This window comes from Pleuronectes platessa, chromosome 12, assembly GCF_947347685.1.
Source record: "Pleuronectes platessa chromosome 12, fPlePla1.1, whole genome shotgun sequence".
In the NCBI taxonomy this organism is placed as follows: domain Eukaryota; kingdom Metazoa; phylum Chordata; class Actinopteri; order Pleuronectiformes; family Pleuronectidae; genus Pleuronectes; species Pleuronectes platessa.
In genome coordinates, this window is record NC_070637.1 from 10,219,206 (window position 1) to 10,240,430 (window position 21,225).

Consider the following 21,225-nt stretch of genomic DNA (forward strand, 5'->3'; position numbering starts at 1 on the left):
CTATTTTTTTTTCTTTTTTCTTTTTTCTTTAAAAAAAACAATTACGACCACAGTTTATTACATCGTTTGAAATACAACAAATGATAGTATGTGTTTGTAGGTGATGTTTTTCCACTAAACATTCAGTGCCATGCATGGCTGATGGTTGCAAATGCTAATTATAAACATGCTCCTGAGTTCATTCAGTGTGGGGAGTGTCACGCGCTTTGCGGCTAAAACACTTCTTTCTGTTTCCAGTTTTAATAATAACCCAGATCGAGCAAAGCGGTCATCTGCAGCCTGCCGCCACTGCCCCGTGTCATTTGTCGCTATTAAAGTATGTTTCATCCAACCTTTCTCGATCAGATTACTCGCTTCTCTCCAGTAACCCCTCCTCCAGGGACTCCTGCAGACTGTGTACGTGCCGCACGACTGGTGCCAACTTGAGCTTGTGTGTTGCCTCTGCACAGCAGCCTGCGTGACTTCTACACTGCACCCAATGCTGTGATCGGTGACAGGCTCCAGCAGAACAGGATGACATGTTCATCTGAGCAGAACTTATGATGCACAAAAACCCAACCAAAACGTGCCACTGTTATTCGTGTTTCAAGTCAGGTGCCGTCTCACGCTTCATAAAACGACCACCAACCAACAAATCAGTCAGTATCAACAACAACAAAGTATTTATTGCTAAATATTCTTCTGATGTGTGGAAGGAATTTCACATATGCGAGTCTGGAATGAGGACAAAACACGTTGACGTTAACTGATGATGCCTTCAAGTGCCCCCCTCGAGCTCCTACATTGTAGCTTCCACTGGCTCTGTCTCGAGAATAATAATGGTAACATAATGTTGTTAAAATATTGCGGTTGTATTCAAGGTGCAGGGAAAGAATATGCACCATACATGAGAGAGATGCTCTAAACCAATACTGTGGCGACACAGTGTTTTGTCATTGTGCACAACCACCGTAAAGTTTGTGATGGTCAATATATAAACTCATTAATGTGGCGGTACGTGTTGTCACATGTAGCTTTACCTAATCAGTTCTTCAACTTCTGCTTCCCCAAATGCAGTGGTTAACAAAGTATTCCCATCCTTTTCTACATAAGTATTAATACATATATTTAAATATATTTTTAGTTAGTCAGATAGATAGATAGATAGATAGATAGATAGATAGATAGATAGATAGATAGATACTTTGTTGATCCCGAGGGAAATTTAGGCATCCAGTAGCACACAAAACAGTCCAACCCAAGAGCTTAAGAATAATAAATGGTCAAAATGAGTCAAGATAAGTTCACGGCAGTGAGAGGAAAGCCTTGCCATCAGAACTACAACAAAGCTGTCACTGTAAAGAAGTATTTGTGCTAATGGAGATATTGACAATAAAAATATTGCAAGTATAAGAAGATTGAAAGACACAAGTGACCAAGGCAGAGTATTGAAGCCGAATAGATAGTAAAGATAAATAACTGAAGCTATACAAAGTTGTGAATTAGACTAACATGGCGTGTAAATTATGGTACAGCAGATAAACATAATTGTGTATTTAAAAAACAGTGCAAGAGTAAAACTTAAAATGCAAGACTAGAGGTATAAAATATATATAATCAAATAAAGATAGTCATTAATGGTGACAGTCTGGCAACCTAGTGAAATGGTCAATCTACTGCGATAAGACAGTGAACATGATTACAGAGAATAATAACTGTGGCTGTATGACTCAGGCCGATGGGTCCGGTTCGTGATGACTTATAGTGCTGTTTTATTGATCAACACGCACGCGGGACACGCACCCCTGTCGCCCTGACATGACATTGATTAACGTCCTCCACGTGTTTTGGTGACATTTCACGGAAGCTCGTCTGTTCCACGTTCGGCGAAGGCAGCGCGGGGCGGGGGCGGTGCTTGGTTTGTGACGTCAGGGTGGGCCGGCCCACGGATAGGCTGCACGCACACCGAGCGGCGCCATGCTCCACGCTCACAGTAACCGCTAGCACGTAGAGATGCCTCCCGAAGACCGCGACCAAGCCCCCAATGTTCGGCCCGGGGTCCCCGCTGTTGTGTCGCTTCACTGATCCAAGATGACAGAGGGGTTACTGGTGGTAAAATGGCGAGGCTATGAGTACTACTTTTCCTGTTTCGCTCGGCGTAGCGTGGCAGAGGCAGCGGGTCGCTTCCAAAGTTGTCGGTTAGCAGGGCGCGTGTGAAGGATCGGACTTAAAGGCGCCGCGCACCCGTTCGTGGCTGCAAACATGGACAAGCAGCAGAGCGACCTGGAGCGGGACCAGCAGTACTGTGAACTTTGTGGGAAAATGGAGAACCTGCTGAAGTGTGGCCGCTGCCGGAGCTCCTTCTACTGCAGCAAGGAGCACCAGAAACAGCACTGGAAGAAGCACAAGCTCATTTGCAAGGAGGCGGACAAGGCGCAGCTTCCCATTCAGAAGCCCGAGCAGCAGGCGCCTCAGCCGCCGCCGCCGACGCTGCCGCCTCCTCCACCGCCGCCGCCGGTGGACGACGAGGCACCGGAGAAACCCCCAGAGAAGAAAAGCCCCGAGCCGGCGGACAGCGCGTCTTTACCCGAGAGCGCGGTTAACACAGAGGCGCCCGTGGTCGGAGACAAGCCGGCGGAAGACGTTTCAAACAACACCGCCACACCTAACGGACAGACCAGCTCATCCCCGCAGAAACTCGCCTTGGAGTACATCGTCCCGTGTATGAACAAGCACGGCATCTGCGTGGTGGACAACTTTTTAGGCGCAGAGACCGGTCTGGGCATTTTGGACAATGTCAAGGCTCTGCACAAAACGGGCAGGTTCACAGACGGACAGTTGGTGAGTCAAAAAAGCGACTCGACCAAAGACATCCGGGGGGACAAAATCACGTGGATAGAGGGGAGGGAAGCCGGCTGTGAGAAGATCCGCTTTCTCATGAGTCGCATGGACGACCTGATCAGACATTGTAACGGCAAACTGGGAAACTACACAATAAATGGAAGGACGAAAGTAAGTATGGCAGCAGGTGGAAATCACACAAACCAGCAGTCTGAGTGTTTCTCATGCTTGGAAGTCGAGTGGTCGACTTTGATTGTCTCCGTGGAGCCTGCTGCTTTATACCTGCCTCAGTATTTAGTTCTTTAAAACGCGCACACACACAACCAGCAGTCTGACATCTAAACCCCAGGGTGAGTCTCATGCTTGAAAGTTAACTGTTCTCAGGTTTTTTTATTAGGTTTCATTTGTCTTTCAGTTTTGCAGAAATGTCACAGTCACTCTGATCGCACTCGCATGTCACCAAGGCTCCATTACTTTCAATTATCTAGCTAATAGACCTGACTCCATGTTGTTAGAGGCCAGTAATTCCTCTCTAACTCCAGGGTAAAGCGTGGCTAATGCCCCAGAGTCAGAAAAGTAGATTATTACCTCAACACGTGATATTTTCTGTGCATGTATAAACCAGAGCTACGCCCTTTTTAATGTTCTAGTCAATGCATCTGCACAACAAACTCGTATGACTCGGACTGCAGGTGAAACTGCAGAAGCTACAGCACCAACTCTCTTCTGCACACGTCCATGTGTCAGAAACACGGTGAGAGCAGGTTATGAAGCTGTAAAGCAAAGATGTAGGTTTTATAGTAATTGTCATCTGCCTGACCTACATGAGTCATAGCTCAAATAGATGAGTCAGCACCTCAGAAACCTTTTCCAAACTTAGCATGTTGCCTGTCTGGTCTCAATAGGTAAGATGGTAAAAAGTGGTGTTGGGCTACAAGAGTCAGTATATTTTTTTTTAGAACAAAATCCCCACAACTGAAAAACTCCAACTAGATAGATTTTATAGATATTAAGAAGAACAGAACTTTATTTTCATAGCTCTTATCAAAACAAGGTTACAAAGTTATTTCAATACACATGGGGATAAAACTACACTGATCGAAACAAGACATCAAATAATAAAGATAACATAAAAGAAAATATGGTTCAGGCCATATCTTAGGTGCGCGATGTCAACGTTGAGTTTTGACTAAGTCTTATTAGTTTCTAGCCTGTGCAGCCTATTGTTTGCCAAAGGGTTTGATTGGTGCACACATCCTGAGCAAATTGGGTGGCTCTCACTATATTTTGATGTTGTTTTTATATTCTCTTATTATATTGTTTTTTATTGGCTTTACTATACATTGATATTATTTTTAGCTTATCTTATTCTATTAGGATTTTATGGTACAGCAATTTGGTCATATTTGATTTGATTTAATGACATTCGTTAAAACCAGACAAATGAGGCACCGGAAGGTTTTAAGTAATTGAATATTGGCATTTAATAAGTTATTAAAAATGTGCATGTCTTTAAACCCGTGAATATTACATGACACATTCATTGATTATAGAAAAAAACTGAGTGTGTACGACAGAACAGTAACTAGATGGTAAATAGTGGGATAAAGGAGAGCAGAGCGGGCATCGCTACCTCCTTCTGTGCTGCTGAATCATCTGCAGGGAGGCTGAGGCGTAGCTGACTGCGTCTCCTGCCCCTCTGCAGAGAAGAGGATGGACGCATTTTTAAACAGATGTACGATTGCTTAGACAGATCTTTCTTTGGTTGAGAGGAGGCCCAGAGTGTGTTGTAGTTGACAGTGTGGGTCAGTTGTTTCTTTTTCACTGAGGCGTGGTTCCTAAGTTCTTAGATTTGTCTTGTTTTCAGGCAGGTTCCTTAGATAATGAGTGACAAATGTACAAAAGTCACCCTGTCATCATGTGAGTTATTTCGGACAGTTATTGTATTGCTGCTGCGTGGCATTAAAAGCACAAAGCAGCCAGGGTTGCGTGTGACCTGAGACTCTTCTCTTAACTAGATCTGGTCAATATGACCGTGAGGCACGAGACTGACCCAGGAGTGCATGAGCTGCCCTCTCGTCCTCCGCTTCTGGTGGAAATACTCTGATGTATAGCGCCACTGTTTCAGTGAAACGAAGTTTGGCTCAACACCTCTTGCTGTGGTCTTTGTGAAATGCAGACCAGTTTAATATAAGTCATTTGCACTCTAATATAACATATTAATGATTTAAACATGAATCCTATCTTCCTATAGACAAAAGATCAGTTTAGAAAGAAGAGAGGTGTTAAATCTACTTGGTCATTGGAGACGTGTTGGGTTGCATTGTATGTCCAACTTGTAGCAATCAATGAATGTAGACTAATGTTCAGTTACTGTTTGGCCTGTTATAGAGATATGTTGATCTGCTTCTAATATTTAAACCATTTTAAAGGTGTTATAGTGGTATTTATTGCAGGACTTTTAACGTTTATAATCTGAAATCTAAAGTTTGTAGTTTTATGGGAATTTGTCTTATTGGTGTGTCTGTGCACTTGTGTTGTTTTCACATTAATTTTATTCGATCTATCACTTTGGCCTGTAAAGATGTTCAAAGCAGATGAACATGGTTTTGACCTTGTGACATTTGAATCAAACACTAGCAGAACTGGATTAACATGGTCCTGAACACTTGGTTAGTCACTGCTTTATATTTGTCACTGTACCTTATCATGTTCTGCTATCATGGTGCTTGACATTTAAAGGATTTAGCACACTGGATTGAAGCCTGTGGCCTTCAGATGGTTGGTTTTCTTTGCAGGCACAGAGCTCTCACTACTCTATGCTGTTTTCTTTTAGACCACTCTTGTCGTTACTTTTTTCCCATTTCGCTAGTTCCTGGTAGATGTGTAACATTCTGTTTAAGACGCACTATTTCAGGTTGGGCTGTTGGTCCTCGCAGCTGGCCACTGAGTCAAAAGCTGTGGAGGGCTTGACTTCCTCACCCACTGCCCTAGTTGCCTTGGCAAACACACGGCTGGTCTGTGACCAGCAAGAATCAGTATATGGAAGGCCGCCAGTATCATTGGCTCAAAGGGACTAAACACAATGTAAGCCTCTGGAAAGATAGAGGAAGAAGATTTTGCCCAAATAGTTATTTAATCTCATTGTTTCCATTTCCCCCATTCAACTTGATAACATTATGGGAAGTTTCAGGCAGCAGGTCGTGTTTGTTTCTGTGCAGCTCCAGCATGGTGAATGCTCTCTGATGCATTACATTGCATTTCATATCATTTAGCTGTGATTTTATCAAAAGAAACTTACAATAAGTGCATTCAACCATGAGGGCACAACCCAGAACAGCAAGGGTCATTGTATTCAGCAATTACAATTAGCTTCAAAAAAGCCAAACAAGTGCTTCTTGTAGGTGCAATATAAATGTACAACTAACTTTTTAAAAACCTATATATATATATATATATATACATACACCAGAGTTGACTGTGTTTTATTAGACATCCTCTTCTAACTCAGGTGCAGTCGGAAGAGATATGTATTTAGCCTGTGACAGGAGATGTGAAGACTTTCTGCTGTGCTGATGTGAATGGTGAGCTTGTTCCACCATTCAGGAGCCAGGACAGCAAACAGTCATGATTTTGTTGCTTGTTTAGCTCGCAGTGAGGGAGCAGCAAGGCGATTGGCAGATGCAGACCTTAGTGGACGGGCTGGATTGTAAATATTAACCATGTCCTGGATGCAGACTGGGTAGACATCACTGGTAACCAGTGATGGTTGCGGTGTAGTGTGAGAGAACTTAAGTAGGATGAAGACCAGTCGAGCTGCTGCATTCCTGATAAGCTGTAGAGGTCGTATGGCGCTAGCAGGTAGACCTGCCAGGAGAGAGTTGCAGTTGTCTAAGCGTGAGATGAAAAGAGCCTGGACCAGAACCTGTGCTGCCTTCTGAGTGAGAAGGGAACGTATTCTCCTGATGTTGTGCAGCATGAATCTACATGAGCGGCTTGTTGCAGCAATGTTGGCGGTAAGGGAGATTTGACTGTCGAGTGTCACACCCAGGTTCCTTGCGCTCTGGGTGGGGGCTACCACAGAGTTGTCAATTGTGATAGTAATGTTGTGTGTGGGAGAGTCTTTCCCAGGGAAGGAAAAGTAGCTGTTCAAGGTTGATGCCATTATAACATTAGCGTGGAACATGCAAAGATGTTTGTAGCAGCAACATTATGGTTCCGTCATTCACCCCCCTCTTCCCCTCTGAATGTTAGTATGTCCAGCATGTTGACACTGAGCCAAGGCTACATTACAACTACTTTTGTACAAAGCTAGCATGTGTACATACATGAAACATCATGGCTCTGTGTAGCATGCCACTTTGTAGCTGAGTATATTGACTGTCATTCAATTATAGCCAAGCTGCTCATTTTCAGTGAAAACTGTTGACAGATGCTAAGAAGCAATTTGACATCAACTTGAAAGAATCTGGACAAATTCCATCCCCTTCTCTTTGCCAGTAATGCGGTCAATACCGAGCAGCTGAATTTTTGTTGTTGTTGAATGTTGAGTTATTTGTTGCATCATTTGTAATCTCACAGACTAACTGCATATGTGTGCTTTTATAAGGAAGCTGACCCTTGACCCAAATCTTAAAGCTCAATTGAGTAAGCAGGCTGGAGGAAGTCATGTGGTGGTGGCCCTCTGAGCGTTGGAGCCGGCTGTGCATTATGCTATAGGTTGCATGAGCTGCTCGTTCCTTCCGTCTACACTACCCGCATGCCAGAGATGGCAGCAGCTTGCGTACCTCCTTTTTCCTGCTTATTGTTTTACCTTAATACAGTAAACAATAAATGTAACAGATGTGGATTTGGTCTGAGCACAAGCTCACCCAGCATTCATGGTAGCGTATGAAATAGTTGTGACATACCAGAGGGATAAATGGAGACCAAAAATTGGATGGGGCATTCTGAATTAGGGCTGTATGATGTGACTTTGTAACATGGAAAGGAAAGATACTTTGTAACAGGCACCACAAACTACCCAAGAAGGAGCGTGAGCAGGATACAGAATAAGGTAATTCTGAACAGGAGAAAACCAAATGTGGAACTCGTACCTAAAAGATGATCTACCTCTGTCACATATATGTGGTTAGGGTATAAATAATCTGACATGGACTCAGCAAAACTTGAAAATTATGCTACCGACTGTTCCCCACCACAGATTAAAACATCACCAACCTGTTTTAGGACCTGATCAAGTATCATGTCAAACAGTACAGAGAGAGTCTATAGACGACAACCACTAAAGTTCTGTTGAGGTCTCAAAACAAACCCAGAACTCAGATGATGCAAGAAGCCTTTGCCTACGGCACACCTAATGGCAAAGAATCATCAAAGGGATGGTACAAAATGAAAATTCACTCATTATCTATCCACCACAATGCTGCTGAAGGGGTTGGTTGAGTGTTTGAGTCCACAAAACACTTTGAGTTTCAAGAGTGAACAATGTTGCAGCCAAATCTAATACAGTTGAAGTAACTGGTGATACGTTTTTCAAACGTAAAAAAAAAGACAAAGATAAAAAATGCCTCCATACTATTCGCGTGTCGCTATCCATGTTTGGATAAAAAGGTGAATAGTTGTAAGTGCAGCAGCAGTGGGGGTGCAGCTTCAGGATTCTGCACTCGGTCTTTACTTACTGCAGCTCAATTACTGCAGGTCCCTTTAACAGGTTCAGACAGAAAGCTGCAACCAGCATCACCACAGGCCAAACAGTCCATTCTAAACAGGCAGGTTTAGAACTGCACTAGTCTAACTAGTTGCAAACAACTATTTATGAAGTAAATAGTAATTAGGATCATTTATATTATGAGTTCAATGCTAAATGTTTTCGAAAGAAGCCCAAAATTATTTCTTCTAATAAGGATAGTCTTCCAGTACCATACTCCAACCCCTGTACAGAACTTCAGCTCATAATTGTTTATAGAGCTTTGACCCTCTGTCTTTAGGGTGGTCAAAGCAGTGCCTAATATCTTTCGCATCCAACCCTTTGTCTGCAAAATGCTCTTTATATATTCACTTTTTGTCTCATATTTCGTGCTGTGCTTAGTCTACTTCCACTGGCATGGAGAAAGTATCAGTGACTGATCCAATTACAGAATGAGCTCACTTGGCTCTCACACAGCCACCGATGGAGCCATTCAGTCAGACTGGGCAGTCACTTAGAAGTTACTGCACAAAATTCACACAGCACTGTAGATATTGATTCCCAGCTAGAGGTATCGATGGGTGAAACCCGTCCTAGCAGGACAGTTTTCAAGACAAACTGATGCTCTGAATCTGTTGAGTTATTCGATCTGATTATATGACTTCAGTCAGTGGAAGCTTCAGGCATGTAATGTGAGGGGGTCTCAGCATTTTAGTTTTTTCCATATGAATCTCTAAGCAGCTCACAGAGTTCAGCCTGTGTGTCTAGCTTGTGTTTGTCATTGAGAGACACCAGCAGAGTGTGCTGAAATCTACAAGGCTGGTGACGGAGCACAATCCCCTGTCCGTGTTAATATCATAATCAGAGCAGAAAGAGTTGCTGCATTTTTTGCAGTAAAATGTTGAGGGTGAGGGGTAGAGCGGCTGCTGCATACGTCCCTCTATTGTTCACGGCCGACAGTAAAGAAGAAAAGAGTAAACTAGGTCATTACTTTAAACAGGGTTTTCCTCTTGAGCAGAACCCATGTCTGACTGATAAAACAGTGAGCAATCCCGGGCCGGGGCCCAAACTCTCTTGGTTCCCACACTCCCCTGTGCTACAAGGTCTCCATCCCAACTGTTTGTGCTGGTGTTTGGATAAGCATCACTTCTGTGAAGTGAGAAGACCCCTCGCAGCCTTTCATTCTCGCTCCACCCCAATTCATGGCTCAGATCAGTGCGTGAACCAGAGCTGACCTGATAGCATCACAGTGAAAGTTTTTTCCTTACAAGCGATCAGCAGAGTGGAAGTTCTCTGAAGCTGTACTCGGGATGCATCTAGTTTTAAATCGTAGTGGCCGTTGAACAAAACCATCTATTTGAATATTTGTTTGATACTATATACTATACTATGATCGTTTTCTAACATTTCAGGTCAAAAGCTGCAAATATATCAGTCCATTTACCATTTACAGCTTAACTGATGGAGTATTATTAAGTACTGTACTGGGAAGATTTCTTATCAGCCATGACTTTCCATCAGACATTATGGAATCTGTCTGGTTTAAAATATCCACCTCTCCTGAGAATCGTCTACTTTAGAAAAGTCGGAGGTGTGAGTGTAGTGACTTCTCATCATTCAACTTTTCCTCTGTAATTGAACAGAACAATCTGCAGAATAGATATGATATTATAAAATCAAATTTGATTTAAAATATGAATATTAAGAAGGTTTTCATGAGCAGCAACAGAGCTGTCAGGGTTGCAGTGGTGCAAACCACATTTCACACTAAAATGGTCACACTAACAAGTGATTTAGTGGCATCCCTCACAGTGCGGCATTAAATAAGGACCTTTTTATATTGATGAATAATTATCTTGATATGTTTACAGCTGCATAAAGCTGTTTTTTCACTTCTATACTCATCGTCTCAGTTTTATAAATCCTTTTGATATCATAATTGAATTTTCCCATTGTAACATGTTTTGTTCTAACATGAATATATCTTTTACTTAATACTTTTTTTTTCTTACACACTAGGTTATTAAAAATAAAGCCGTTGAATGGCAAACCCATGGCTGTTCTGATTTAGCTGTAATTAGTATGTTCACTGCTAGCAGCTGAACCTCTTTGCACGTACCATGGTACAACAAGGTTGATGTAGTAACACAGTAATATACCTGCTGTATAAATACCCTCCCAAGCAACTTTTATCAGGCTAAATCAAATTTAAGCGTTTGGTTTACATTTGGTTTCACTTCTGTGGAAATACTTGTCATAGTCATATTTTTGAACTGAAGTGCAAATACAAAACCCAGATAAAGATTTTATCAGAGCAAAGGTGTCTTTTAGTTTACAGTAACCCTGCGAGTCTGGCTCACATAAATAATGCCAGTCTTGTCTGTGCTGGTCACACCCCAGTCAGTTCACGTTTGATTTTTTGTTATCCCCGCTAAGGAGGTTGGGATTTCTCCACAGTCTGTTTTTTGAGGGGGTTCGTTTGTTTGCCACAGGTACATTCAAGGAACTCATATCTTTGAGTGTGTGAAATTTGGTGCATCTTGATTGAATTTAAGACACTGCTTGGCCTCGGTGGAGGTATACACTCGTAGTGCCGTTCTCGTTTCAGGCTTGAATTGCAGATGTCTGAGACATTCAGAATAAGGAAGAAAAGAAAACCGTATCTCTTGTGTGAAACAGATTATTCTGTCCCCCACACACAGGGATCCTCTGTCTGTAATCTCTACCTCAGATATAAAGGGATTAAGTCAAATGTTGACTCTGAATTATTGTAGATGGAGAACAATACTCATGTTTAAGACTATCACAGAAACCATGGGTCATTTTAATGAATGTCACAGTAGGCCCATCCTATCCTATCATAGAGACACACTACTTAAGTGACTGGAAGAACAGTGAAAACACAACTAGTTAATTAGAGATCATGTCATAGTGGGTTCAATGAAAATATACGTGATTGTTTACATGTTTCTTTTACTGAATAATTGTATACTTATATTTAGCTTTTGGTTATTGACACAGAGGCTTTCCAGTGGCTGCAGACTGTGTTTGTTGCAGTGTTTATAACGTGCATTATTTTCATATTTTCATGCTCCACTATTGTGAGTCTATTAGCCTCTAATGTGGCTTTACTGACGGCCTCTGCGAGCTGCTTCTATGACCTCCACTCTGTCTCTTGTTCGGTCTCCGTCTGTAGAAGCCCGTCAGCCTCTGACGCCGTGTCTGTGGAATGTAAACAGACGACACGGCGAGCGAGGTCAACCTCCTAATGAGGGCCACAGAGGAACGCGGGAAAATAAGTGGCTGAGAAGAAAGGAAGCTCAAATGGGGACAAAGGTCAGAGGTGAAGATGTCAAGGAAAGAAAATCCTCCTGCGGTGTAGAGGAGTCATGTGGCAATGGAGAAATAATCAAGAGTTATCGATACTGGTAGACAGTTCAGACCAGGTTATATTCAACGTTTAGTTCTGTCAGAACTATATGACTGTTGCACTTAGAAAAGGGGGAATATTGAGGATTTGCATACGTGAGCATACAGAGTGGTAATAAATATCTTTAAATGTGGAGAATCTGAGATTTTCCTCCACATTGTGCCAGTGTATTCTGACATATTCTGCTAATGTCTGCATCACTGTTGCATCAACTTTTAAGATTGCAGCCATCTGCGGATCTGACTCTTTGATGGAAAGCTGTGTCTCCCCTGCCTTGCTCGAGCTAGCTTGGTTTTCGTGACCAGATCTCGTGAAAGGGAGACATGACTTAAACATTATGTCAAAGCTGCTCTTCATCCAAGTTTTAGGTTTTTCTATCGATTTCTTGTGAATGCTGTCAGGGTGAAATATAATTAACTGCGGTATGTCGGATTCAACTGAAAATGTCATACTTTTCAAGTGTAATATTCATATATTAAACTTTTAACAGGACACGCTCAAAGGTGCATAATTGACCTTTCCTGCAGTACATGAACCCTGATAGAGTTTCTACAGCTGTCCCTTTGAAGGAAGTGAAAGGCAAAACTGCTGTGTCTGGGTTTTTGCAGAGTGCTGAGCCCCACACCTTCAGTGAGCCCCCCCCCCACACACACACACACACGCACAAACAACCCGCACACATCTGAATCTACACATACACACTTTTCCCTAGCAGCGACTGTTTACCCATCTCCAGCATTTGCAGCATGAGCCGAGCAGTCGAGGGTGGGAGGGGTGACATAGCCGAGGATCAGCCAACCTTCCTCACGCTCTGCACGTAGCACAACCATTAAAATACTGCTCCCTCTGGAGGGAGGCCAGGAGTCAAAGTTTACAGCAGTTCACTCTTCTCTGCTGCTCTGGCCCCACCCCTGTGTGTTCTCTGTCTATGCCCCTCTCTTTCTCTCTCTCTCTCTCTTTTTACATACAGACACACACACAAAGCGTACTGTATTGCACCTTACTAACAGGAAGTCCTTTGTCAATTTGCATGCCTCTCACCCGCTTTGATTCCCAGCAGCCGCTTCTTCTGAGACCCACCCTTGTTTTTTTTATCTCAAAAAAGTAGTGTTTCAGTTTGTGCAGCCAGAGCAAGACCTCCTTACCGTTCATCTTTTATGTTTCATTGAGTTTTGTTGTTTCTCAGCTTTGAATGCCCTGATACTGTGCATTCCAATGATAGCCTGCATCACTCAAAAGATGTCAGATCAATGTGGACTAACGCAATTCAAATCCATGAGAACCAAATATTTTAAATCTAACGTATTCGATCATTTGTCTGCACAAACGATCGCTTGCACATGTTAGGGAGTTTAGTCTGCTGTGAGTGTTTAGAATAATGTTGCTATGGTTTATGTTGCATGAAAGAATGTGGAGGAACTTGCCTTTTGTCATATCACTGCTTAGACACGGTGCATGAGGGCTCAATCCGCCCTCTGTTTGTGCACGTTATCCACTCACCTTAGCTCCCCTTTCAAGTCAGAAAGCACACGCAGTCGCCTGGTGTCGTACTAGTGTTGTTTATAAGTTCCAGTGCTTCTTGTCTGATATCTGTTACACTATATGCACACTGACATGGCAGGCAATGTAACATAGAGACATGCATTTACTTTAATTTCCTCTGTTTTCCAGGGTAGTCTCATTTATGAAGAGAAGAGTCCCCACTTATTCCTGTGGGACTTTCTGAGTTGTATGAGAGCATCAGCACTCTGTTTACACCAAGACGTTTACAAAAGCTCATAGGGGTTCACCGCCAACACCCAGACAGATCATGCGAGTCTTAATAGAGCAGGAAAAGGCAAAGGGAAGTTGACAGGCAGCACGATATCTCCGGTTTATTTTCTCGCTGGTTTAAAGTTTATAATGACGCAGCTGGGTGGTGAGCGGCCAGGGCTTGTGTCTGGTTACAGGTGAAGGAGAGACAATACAACGTGGCTGTGCCAAGTCCGCTCTATCCTCATCGCAGGCCAGCCACAAGTTAGTTGAGCTTCTTCTCCTGCTTCTTTAAATGTCATCTCAACTTTCCTCCTTATGCTCACACGGCACCTCTGTTGTTCACCGACACATATGAGATCTTGGCATAGGATGCATACGTTTCGTCACCACATGTCTGTTTTTAATAATCGCGCTTTCTCATCTTCTGTCTTCAGGCAATGGTGGCGTGCTATCCAGGAAATGGGACAGGGTACGTGCGGCATGTGGATAACCCTAATGGCGATGGACGATGCGTCACGTGCATATATTACCTTAATAAAGACTGGAGTGCCAAGGTATGTAACTGATGTCTGCAGTAAATTATATGAAGTGAAAGATTTAAGCTCTGGTGGGTTATGCTTTTATTTCTCTTTTGTCTCAAACACTGAATAAACTGTCTGAAATATCATTTGATTATTGTTTGCGAAAAGCTAGGTATCTGTTCTTTATGTCAGTTGGACTTCCTGTCACATTATACGACCGATCAGTCTGGTTGTTGTCACTGTGGCGGATTCGTCTCTCCCTCCATTCTGCTCTACTCCACACCCGCGCAGTTAGGAGTAGAGGTTACGTGTCAGTACGTGCTGTCCACTCTCCACATTCATAATCCCATTTAAACGCAGAGATCCTGCTAATCTAGCCACACCCAATCAGTGTGAAGAGTGCCCCCCTGCTGCCTTCCACAAATCCATTGTTCCTCCTGCAAGAAGCAGATTTCACAGGCAGACTGAAGACAGAGAATTCAATTTATGGAACTACTCTGGCACTTTATAACTAAGCAGCTATGATGAATAACTACGGTGTGTTTTACTGCAGGAATATTCATAAACATAAAATATCTTCCCTTTGAAAAGGTCTCTGTGCTTTACCTTCACTGTCAGTAAAATATGTTTAAAGGACATCAGAGTATATCACTGTTTAACTGGTAAAATACTAAGTATAACCATGTGTCCACCTAGATTCAAAACAGGAGTATATTAAACCAAAGTATCTCATTAAATAATATTATTCGTAACTTGACAACTTTAACTGTTTATTTTTGGACGCTCATGTTGCTTTGTGCCCCTGCTACACATGCATGTGCAGTTAATGAGAGCAGCCAGAGATGGACAGTGTTGCTGCTAGGGATGGGCGTTCGATTAAATAGTCGGGAGAGTTAATGACGAATTTTCGATTAATCATTAATATTTTCAAGCTAAAAAATGCACTATTTATAAGCTACATTAAAATGCAGTGAAAAAAAAAAGCGTGTTTCCTCATTGAGATCTTTATTACAAGATGAACAAAATATGCGCTGCCGTAATCTTAAGCATCGGAGCCGACAGCTAGAAGCCGGTGCTACTAAAAACAACTGACCCCTGTTTTTTTTCCTCCAAAATAAAAATAATAATAATACAAAAAAACATAATGTTAAACAACAACTACAAATATATAATACTTAGGTCTGACAGGTTTTGCCAAATGTAACTCAAAACTATCAAACAAGGTACCGAGTCGAGAAAGCTTCATAAAAATAACCAGTAACTCACATACAACTTCAGCACCAGCCTACGGATTTGTGTTGAGACAGATGAGCATGTTAAACTGCTCTGGGGTCAGACGCGAACGCAGCCTGGTGACCGTCAGTCCAGGGTTAGTATGCTTCTCCGAGTCCGTTGCGGACTGACGGACGGACGGATCGGACGGACCCTTTTTGATTTATAGTTCTACGAGCCTTTTTGTTGTGAAAACAATTCACCGCCAGAACAGTAGATGGCGAAACGGAAGTCGAGCTTAGACAAGCCTACCTCACAAGCCTACCTCACCTTTAGTTGAGAGGGAAGTAACGTTACACTGGTCACAACAGTGGAAAAAGCGTACGGTGGTATGACGGCATTCATGCTTCTTGTCCATGAGCTGACAAGCAACTATCTACTTAACTTTCACTCCAGACCTGTACACTACATGGAGTTTATGGAAATAAAGGAAACTTTTTTCCCGGTTTCTGGACACTAGTTTGTACTGGAGTCTGTCCTCTTTTTAGCTGTCTTAAAGCAGGTGACAAGGCCATGTGAATTTACAGGGATTGGGGACCTGTCTTGGGTTTTTAATTCCTTTTTATTTAAAAGCACTTAAAGTGTCAACTGACTGCAACACCATTGCTAAATGATGTACTTACACTTCCATTATGTCCCTGGTTCGTTTCAAACTGGGACTGTTGCTCCTCTCTGTTGATGCAGTTGCCATGGTTTCAAGACAGTTTCCCCTCTATCTTTTATATAACCAGTAAACACTTGGTTTCTTTTTTTGTACCTGCAACTTGGGCACAAATGACTTGGCCTGTTGCAAGGAATATTGGTTGTCTTGTGTTGCTATGAAAACATACTAATCTAAGTTTTGTTACCACACCACACCCTGTGATAACCAGTGACACACCTACATAGCAGTGTTTTATATCCTAATAGCTGTGTCCTGTGTGACACCAGCACTCACTCAGCAAAGTCATAACTTTTGCCCGTTTATGTGTATATAAAAATGTTTTCCACATCAGGTGGCTGCCCCTGTGTTAATCATCGGAGCTGCTGCTGGATTCCTATTGTTGTGTTCACGCACAAGCTTCAATTATTCAAATGAGCCATGTTCGGGAAGCCCGTTGGACATGTGAATAATTATAATCAGGTCTCTGATTGGCTGTATAATTAGGGTTGTGATGAGCGGTCCGTTATAGAATGCGGTTGCCTAGATACCGGGGTTTCGTGAGAGAATGACATGGCTTTGGGATGTTCAGGTTCAGTTGTTTCAATCATTTATCCCCGATTTTTAACGTCTGTCGTCAGCGGCTTCACTTCTGTACAAAATCCTCAGCGTGTCGGTGTAACGTCAGCTGTATGTATATTGTAAATCAAAATTGTATAATACATATTTCAGGCTAGATTTCAAAGTAGGTACATAAAGATTACTGTACTGTATTTTAAACAAATATTTAGAATGTATATAAAAAGATACTGAAGTTATCTTCAGTATCTTCAGTGTCGTAGCGTGGTATATCATGTGTTTTGGTTATCTTGAATTTTTCACCATGCACGCAATCCTCACTAGTGGGAGGATAAATACACAGGCAAGCAAAAGGCAGTGGAAGGAAATTAATCAGCCACTGGAAATCCTATGCTCTGTTATAAGTGCAGATTCTGTGCAACACATGTTGAAGAGTTGAAATTACACGTCAATATAAAGAAATGCTATTCAGTGATGACATTTCTATGATAAGAGGGGTTTGCTGTAACTTCTGCTTTTTATAAACTACTGTATGTTAACGGGCAAAAGTGCAGTACATTAACCTTTTTTGCTGTGTAATAGCCATACGTCTATTTTTCAAACTGCTTATCTTTTTCTGGGTTGCAGTGAAAGGGGGGTGTATCCCAGCATGCAATGAGTGAGGGGCATGCTCTACAGTACATACTGTACTGAGACAAACACACGCATACACACCACTCTTTGTTTCATTCATGATTAGTAATCGTCATTATTCCAGACCTGTCTTCTCAAAGTGTCCGACCTCGACACGTGTTCACCCAAATCTATCTCTGCAGCAGTGTGGAGCCAGATTTTCTGCAAACATTGTCGTGATTGATAAACATTATTTCTTGTACAGGGATCAGAGTTCTCCGTCACTGTGACAGATTCCTGTCAATCAGATTCCAGAGAGGTCATGTTTGAGATCAGCGGGGGAAACAAGCAAGGGGAGGGGGATGTGACATGTGAGTGAGCTCCGCTGCTTAATGAGACTGAAAGATGTAGAATAATGGCTGTTTGACAGGTATACAGGAAGTTAAGAACTCAAATGCAAATCTTTGTGTATGCTGAGGGAATATGGCTGCACGTTGTATGCTTTTTCTCTGCTGCAGCCACCATTTTTATATTTGTCATAGAGCATACTTTTCCAAAAATTATAATTGTGTTTTAACAGGGGTGTACTGGCCATTTGAAAACATTTGAGGGTCGATGCGCCATCATAAGAATCTAATTACGTATTTACCGGCCCCGTTGATCTCTTAACTGGCCCCCTGCCTGTTAATCAGAGTCCACATGAGAGCGTTCTGCATTGGTGTTCCAGCACTGGGTTAACTAGCTAATCACAAACAAGTTGGAACAAATTGAAATGTTTTTCAACCCTGTCTGTTTGTTTATTAGTTTGTTAGTAAGCAAAATTACTTAGATACTACTGCAAGATTACCACAAATCCTGAAGGATTGGTTTGGTCCGGATCTTGATCGGAGGGGGGGGATCCAGGAAATCTTCATCACTTTCTTTAACATTGCAAGATAAGTTGTTTTATTTATAGTCCAAGGAACTGATATCAACTTGGTGCAACTTGAATAAACTTAAGGCGACTGCCGGTGCCTTACAGAGGTAAGCTCTCTACTGATCTAGTCTAACATTTTGGTCAAAGCATTGTTTTGTTTTGTCTTACCAAGGGCAGAAAACCCAAAGATATTAAATTTAGAAGTACAGAAAAAAATTATTTTACATCTGGACCCAAAGTGGAGCATGGGAATTTAAAATGGTTGAGAATTTTTGCTTGAAATTGCATTAACCTGTAATATCAATCGTTTGGACATGTGAAGGTGAGCAGGCCGGAAAATCAGAACCATCGGCTATAAGACACTAATACAGGATGAGTAAGGCTGCATAATGGGATGATAACGGTTTGTGCTCTGATCCCAAACAGCAGCTTTCACTCTAAAGTCATCTGATCCATTGTATAACATAAATATTTAACAGCTACAAAAAAAAACTGCAATAGTGTAATTCTAGTGACTTAACATTGATTTTTTTCTTTTAAAAAAAAGAAATAAAAAAAAAACATACTGTCCAAGGTCAATGTTAGTTTGTAGCATTATTTGTCTGCTTATTACCCATTCAGAGTTTTTACATAGGTCATATCTTTTGGTTGTAGGTGTTCATCATCAGTCCAATTCAGCATGATGTGGGTCAGAAGGTCACGTCTTGCAGGCGAGAGTCAACCTGTGGTCACTCTAATCCATGCAATATAGCTTTCCGGCCTGGCTTTACGTGCAGTTTTACAATTGTTACCGCAGTGGTCCTTGAGCTGCTTGCGTGTTGGGGGAGGAAAAAAGTTCCCCTGTCTTCTTTGACCCTATTGTGCTTTATTTAGCTTTGTCACACCAGCGGCATTCCCCCTCATTCAGTGTAGTATAAATGGTTATAGCATTACTTTTCCAACAAAGGGTGTGAACCTCTCTGCTCGGCTGGTTTGCGTGTGAAGAGAGGGCCCTATCATATCAGCTGTGTGAAAGTTGAAGTGGCACGCTTGCAGCAATCTGCTTTTTCACTCTCCAGGTCCTTTATCCAGTCGGAGCAGTTTTCCTGTGGGTTATTCTTCCTATCCCTCCACAGGAAGGCCGTCCCCCACTGCTGCTTCCTATCCTGAGCTTTCCTCTTAGCCCCTGAAGTTGGACAACCCTTTTCCTTTAACATTGTCGTCCTATGTTGATCATTCAACAAGCCTCACATATTGGTATTATATCAATGATGTATGCAGAATTCAGGGTATTTTATCTCCTTTTCGTGACTGTTTTGTGAATGTGGATGAACATGATCAGGAATCAAATCCACAAACATGATCACTGCGGAGGCTTCACTTCCTCCGCACTCTCTTTACCTTCCTGCGATTGCTTTGTCCTGACTTGTGTACATAATGGGGTCGCTCCTTCTTCTTGTTCGGCTCTTCCAGGAACACGGAGGCCTTCTTCGAATCTTCCCAGAAGGAAAGGCCCAATTTGCCGACATAGAGCCCAAATTCGACCGTCTGCTGCTGTTCTGGTCGGACAGACGGAACCCTCACGAGGTTCAGCCCGCCTTCGCCACCAGGTCAGCGTCCCAAGTCTGTCCACTGCACACGCTCAGACGATACAGAATGTTTCGCACCAGCTCACCTCTTTTTCCGTTTCTGTCTCCGCAGGTATGCCATCACAGTTTGGTATTTTGATGCGGACGAGCGCGCCAGAGCTAAAGAAAAGTACTTAACAGGTGAGGATTGATCAACAAGCTACATGATCCCGTTTCTGATGTTGCAGCCCTTTCAGCTTTAACTTCATCTCTTGTGTTTTGTGCTTTGTTTGTGTGCAGGTGCAGGGGAAAAAGGAGTAAAGGTTGAACTCGACAAATCATCCGATCCCAGCTAGTGGGATCCCTGCGTTCCCCACAAACAACCATTAAGTGCTCTATCCTAAGAAAGTGGCCTGTAGAGAGCATGTGTGTGTGTTTTACAAAGACTGCAGACTTTTTGCTTGAGTGGATGGAGATCTGTGCTCGTGGAGACGTCAAAACCAACACACAGTGATTTCTGTTCATTTTCAGTAAACTCGGGCAACCCAGTAGACCTTGAATGTCATGACATTGTACTGAAAGGGATCTTTTTGTCTTTTTCACCTGTGCGGTGGAGAACGCTTACGTTATATCGCTGACATTTCCAGAGCATCACTTCAAACTGGAGCTCGGAGAGAATCGACATCCTTTTTTTGCATATACGTTTTTGCAGTTAATTCCTTAAAGGTACAGTGTTCTGCATATGCTTAATGTGTTATGCTTTTCACATGGAATCAGCTGTTGCAAGATACTGTATGGCAAAATATGCTTGAGTTTGCAATAATACGAGGAATGATCTGAATTAAAAACACCCTTTTATTGACAGAACAACATTTGTCTTAATTTGAGTTCATTCATTTGCCGCACAGTTGATGCAAACCGTGTCATTTGTCGGCTAACTGTTCCTTCTTATCCACATTTGTCAATAATCACACATTGATCTGTCTGACTTGAGGGTGAGGGACTCTGGTGCCTATGGTCTCACCTGCCCTGTGTTTGCACTTTACACAGCTCTATGCTGCCATCTGCAGGAAACCTACCGTTGTGCACCTGTAAAAAAAATTGTGAAAATGAGATACTTCACATTCAGATACACACATGTAGCCGTAATAAAAAAAAAATCCCAACCAGTTTGATCTTATCAACACACATTTGTGATAATCATACTTACAATTAATTAGCTGGACTATTCAATAATGATGAAACCTTTTTAATAGTAGTTTAATCAGATGCTAAATGACACCATGACCATATAGTTATTGTATAAACAGTTTAAAGTAATTTACCAGAGTTTTTGTTTTCAGTCTTTGATTCAATTTCTAAATTCATAAAAAAATTCCAATCAGTTTTTTTTAATCATAGAGATCTTTACCTAGACAATCACTAAACTCAAACACATAGTGAG

General features: G+C 42.2%; 1 protein-coding gene across 1 annotated transcript; it reads left to right on the forward strand.

The window, feature by feature from the left end:
* The first annotated feature begins 1,944 nt into the window (after positions 1–1,944).
* On the forward strand, positions 1,945–20,651 carry egln1a (egl-9 family hypoxia-inducible factor 1a). Its single transcript, XM_053436948.1, has 5 exons — positions 1,945–2,991; positions 14,129–14,248; positions 19,687–19,823; positions 19,915–19,982; positions 20,082–20,651. Exons 1-5 carry the CDS (start codon positions 2,242–2,244, stop codon positions 20,135–20,137), a joined length of 1,131 nt encoding a protein of 376 aa, XP_053292923.1. The 5' UTR covers positions 1,945–2,241; the 3' UTR covers positions 20,138–20,651.
* The last annotated feature ends 574 nt before the right edge of the window (positions 20,652–21,225 follow it).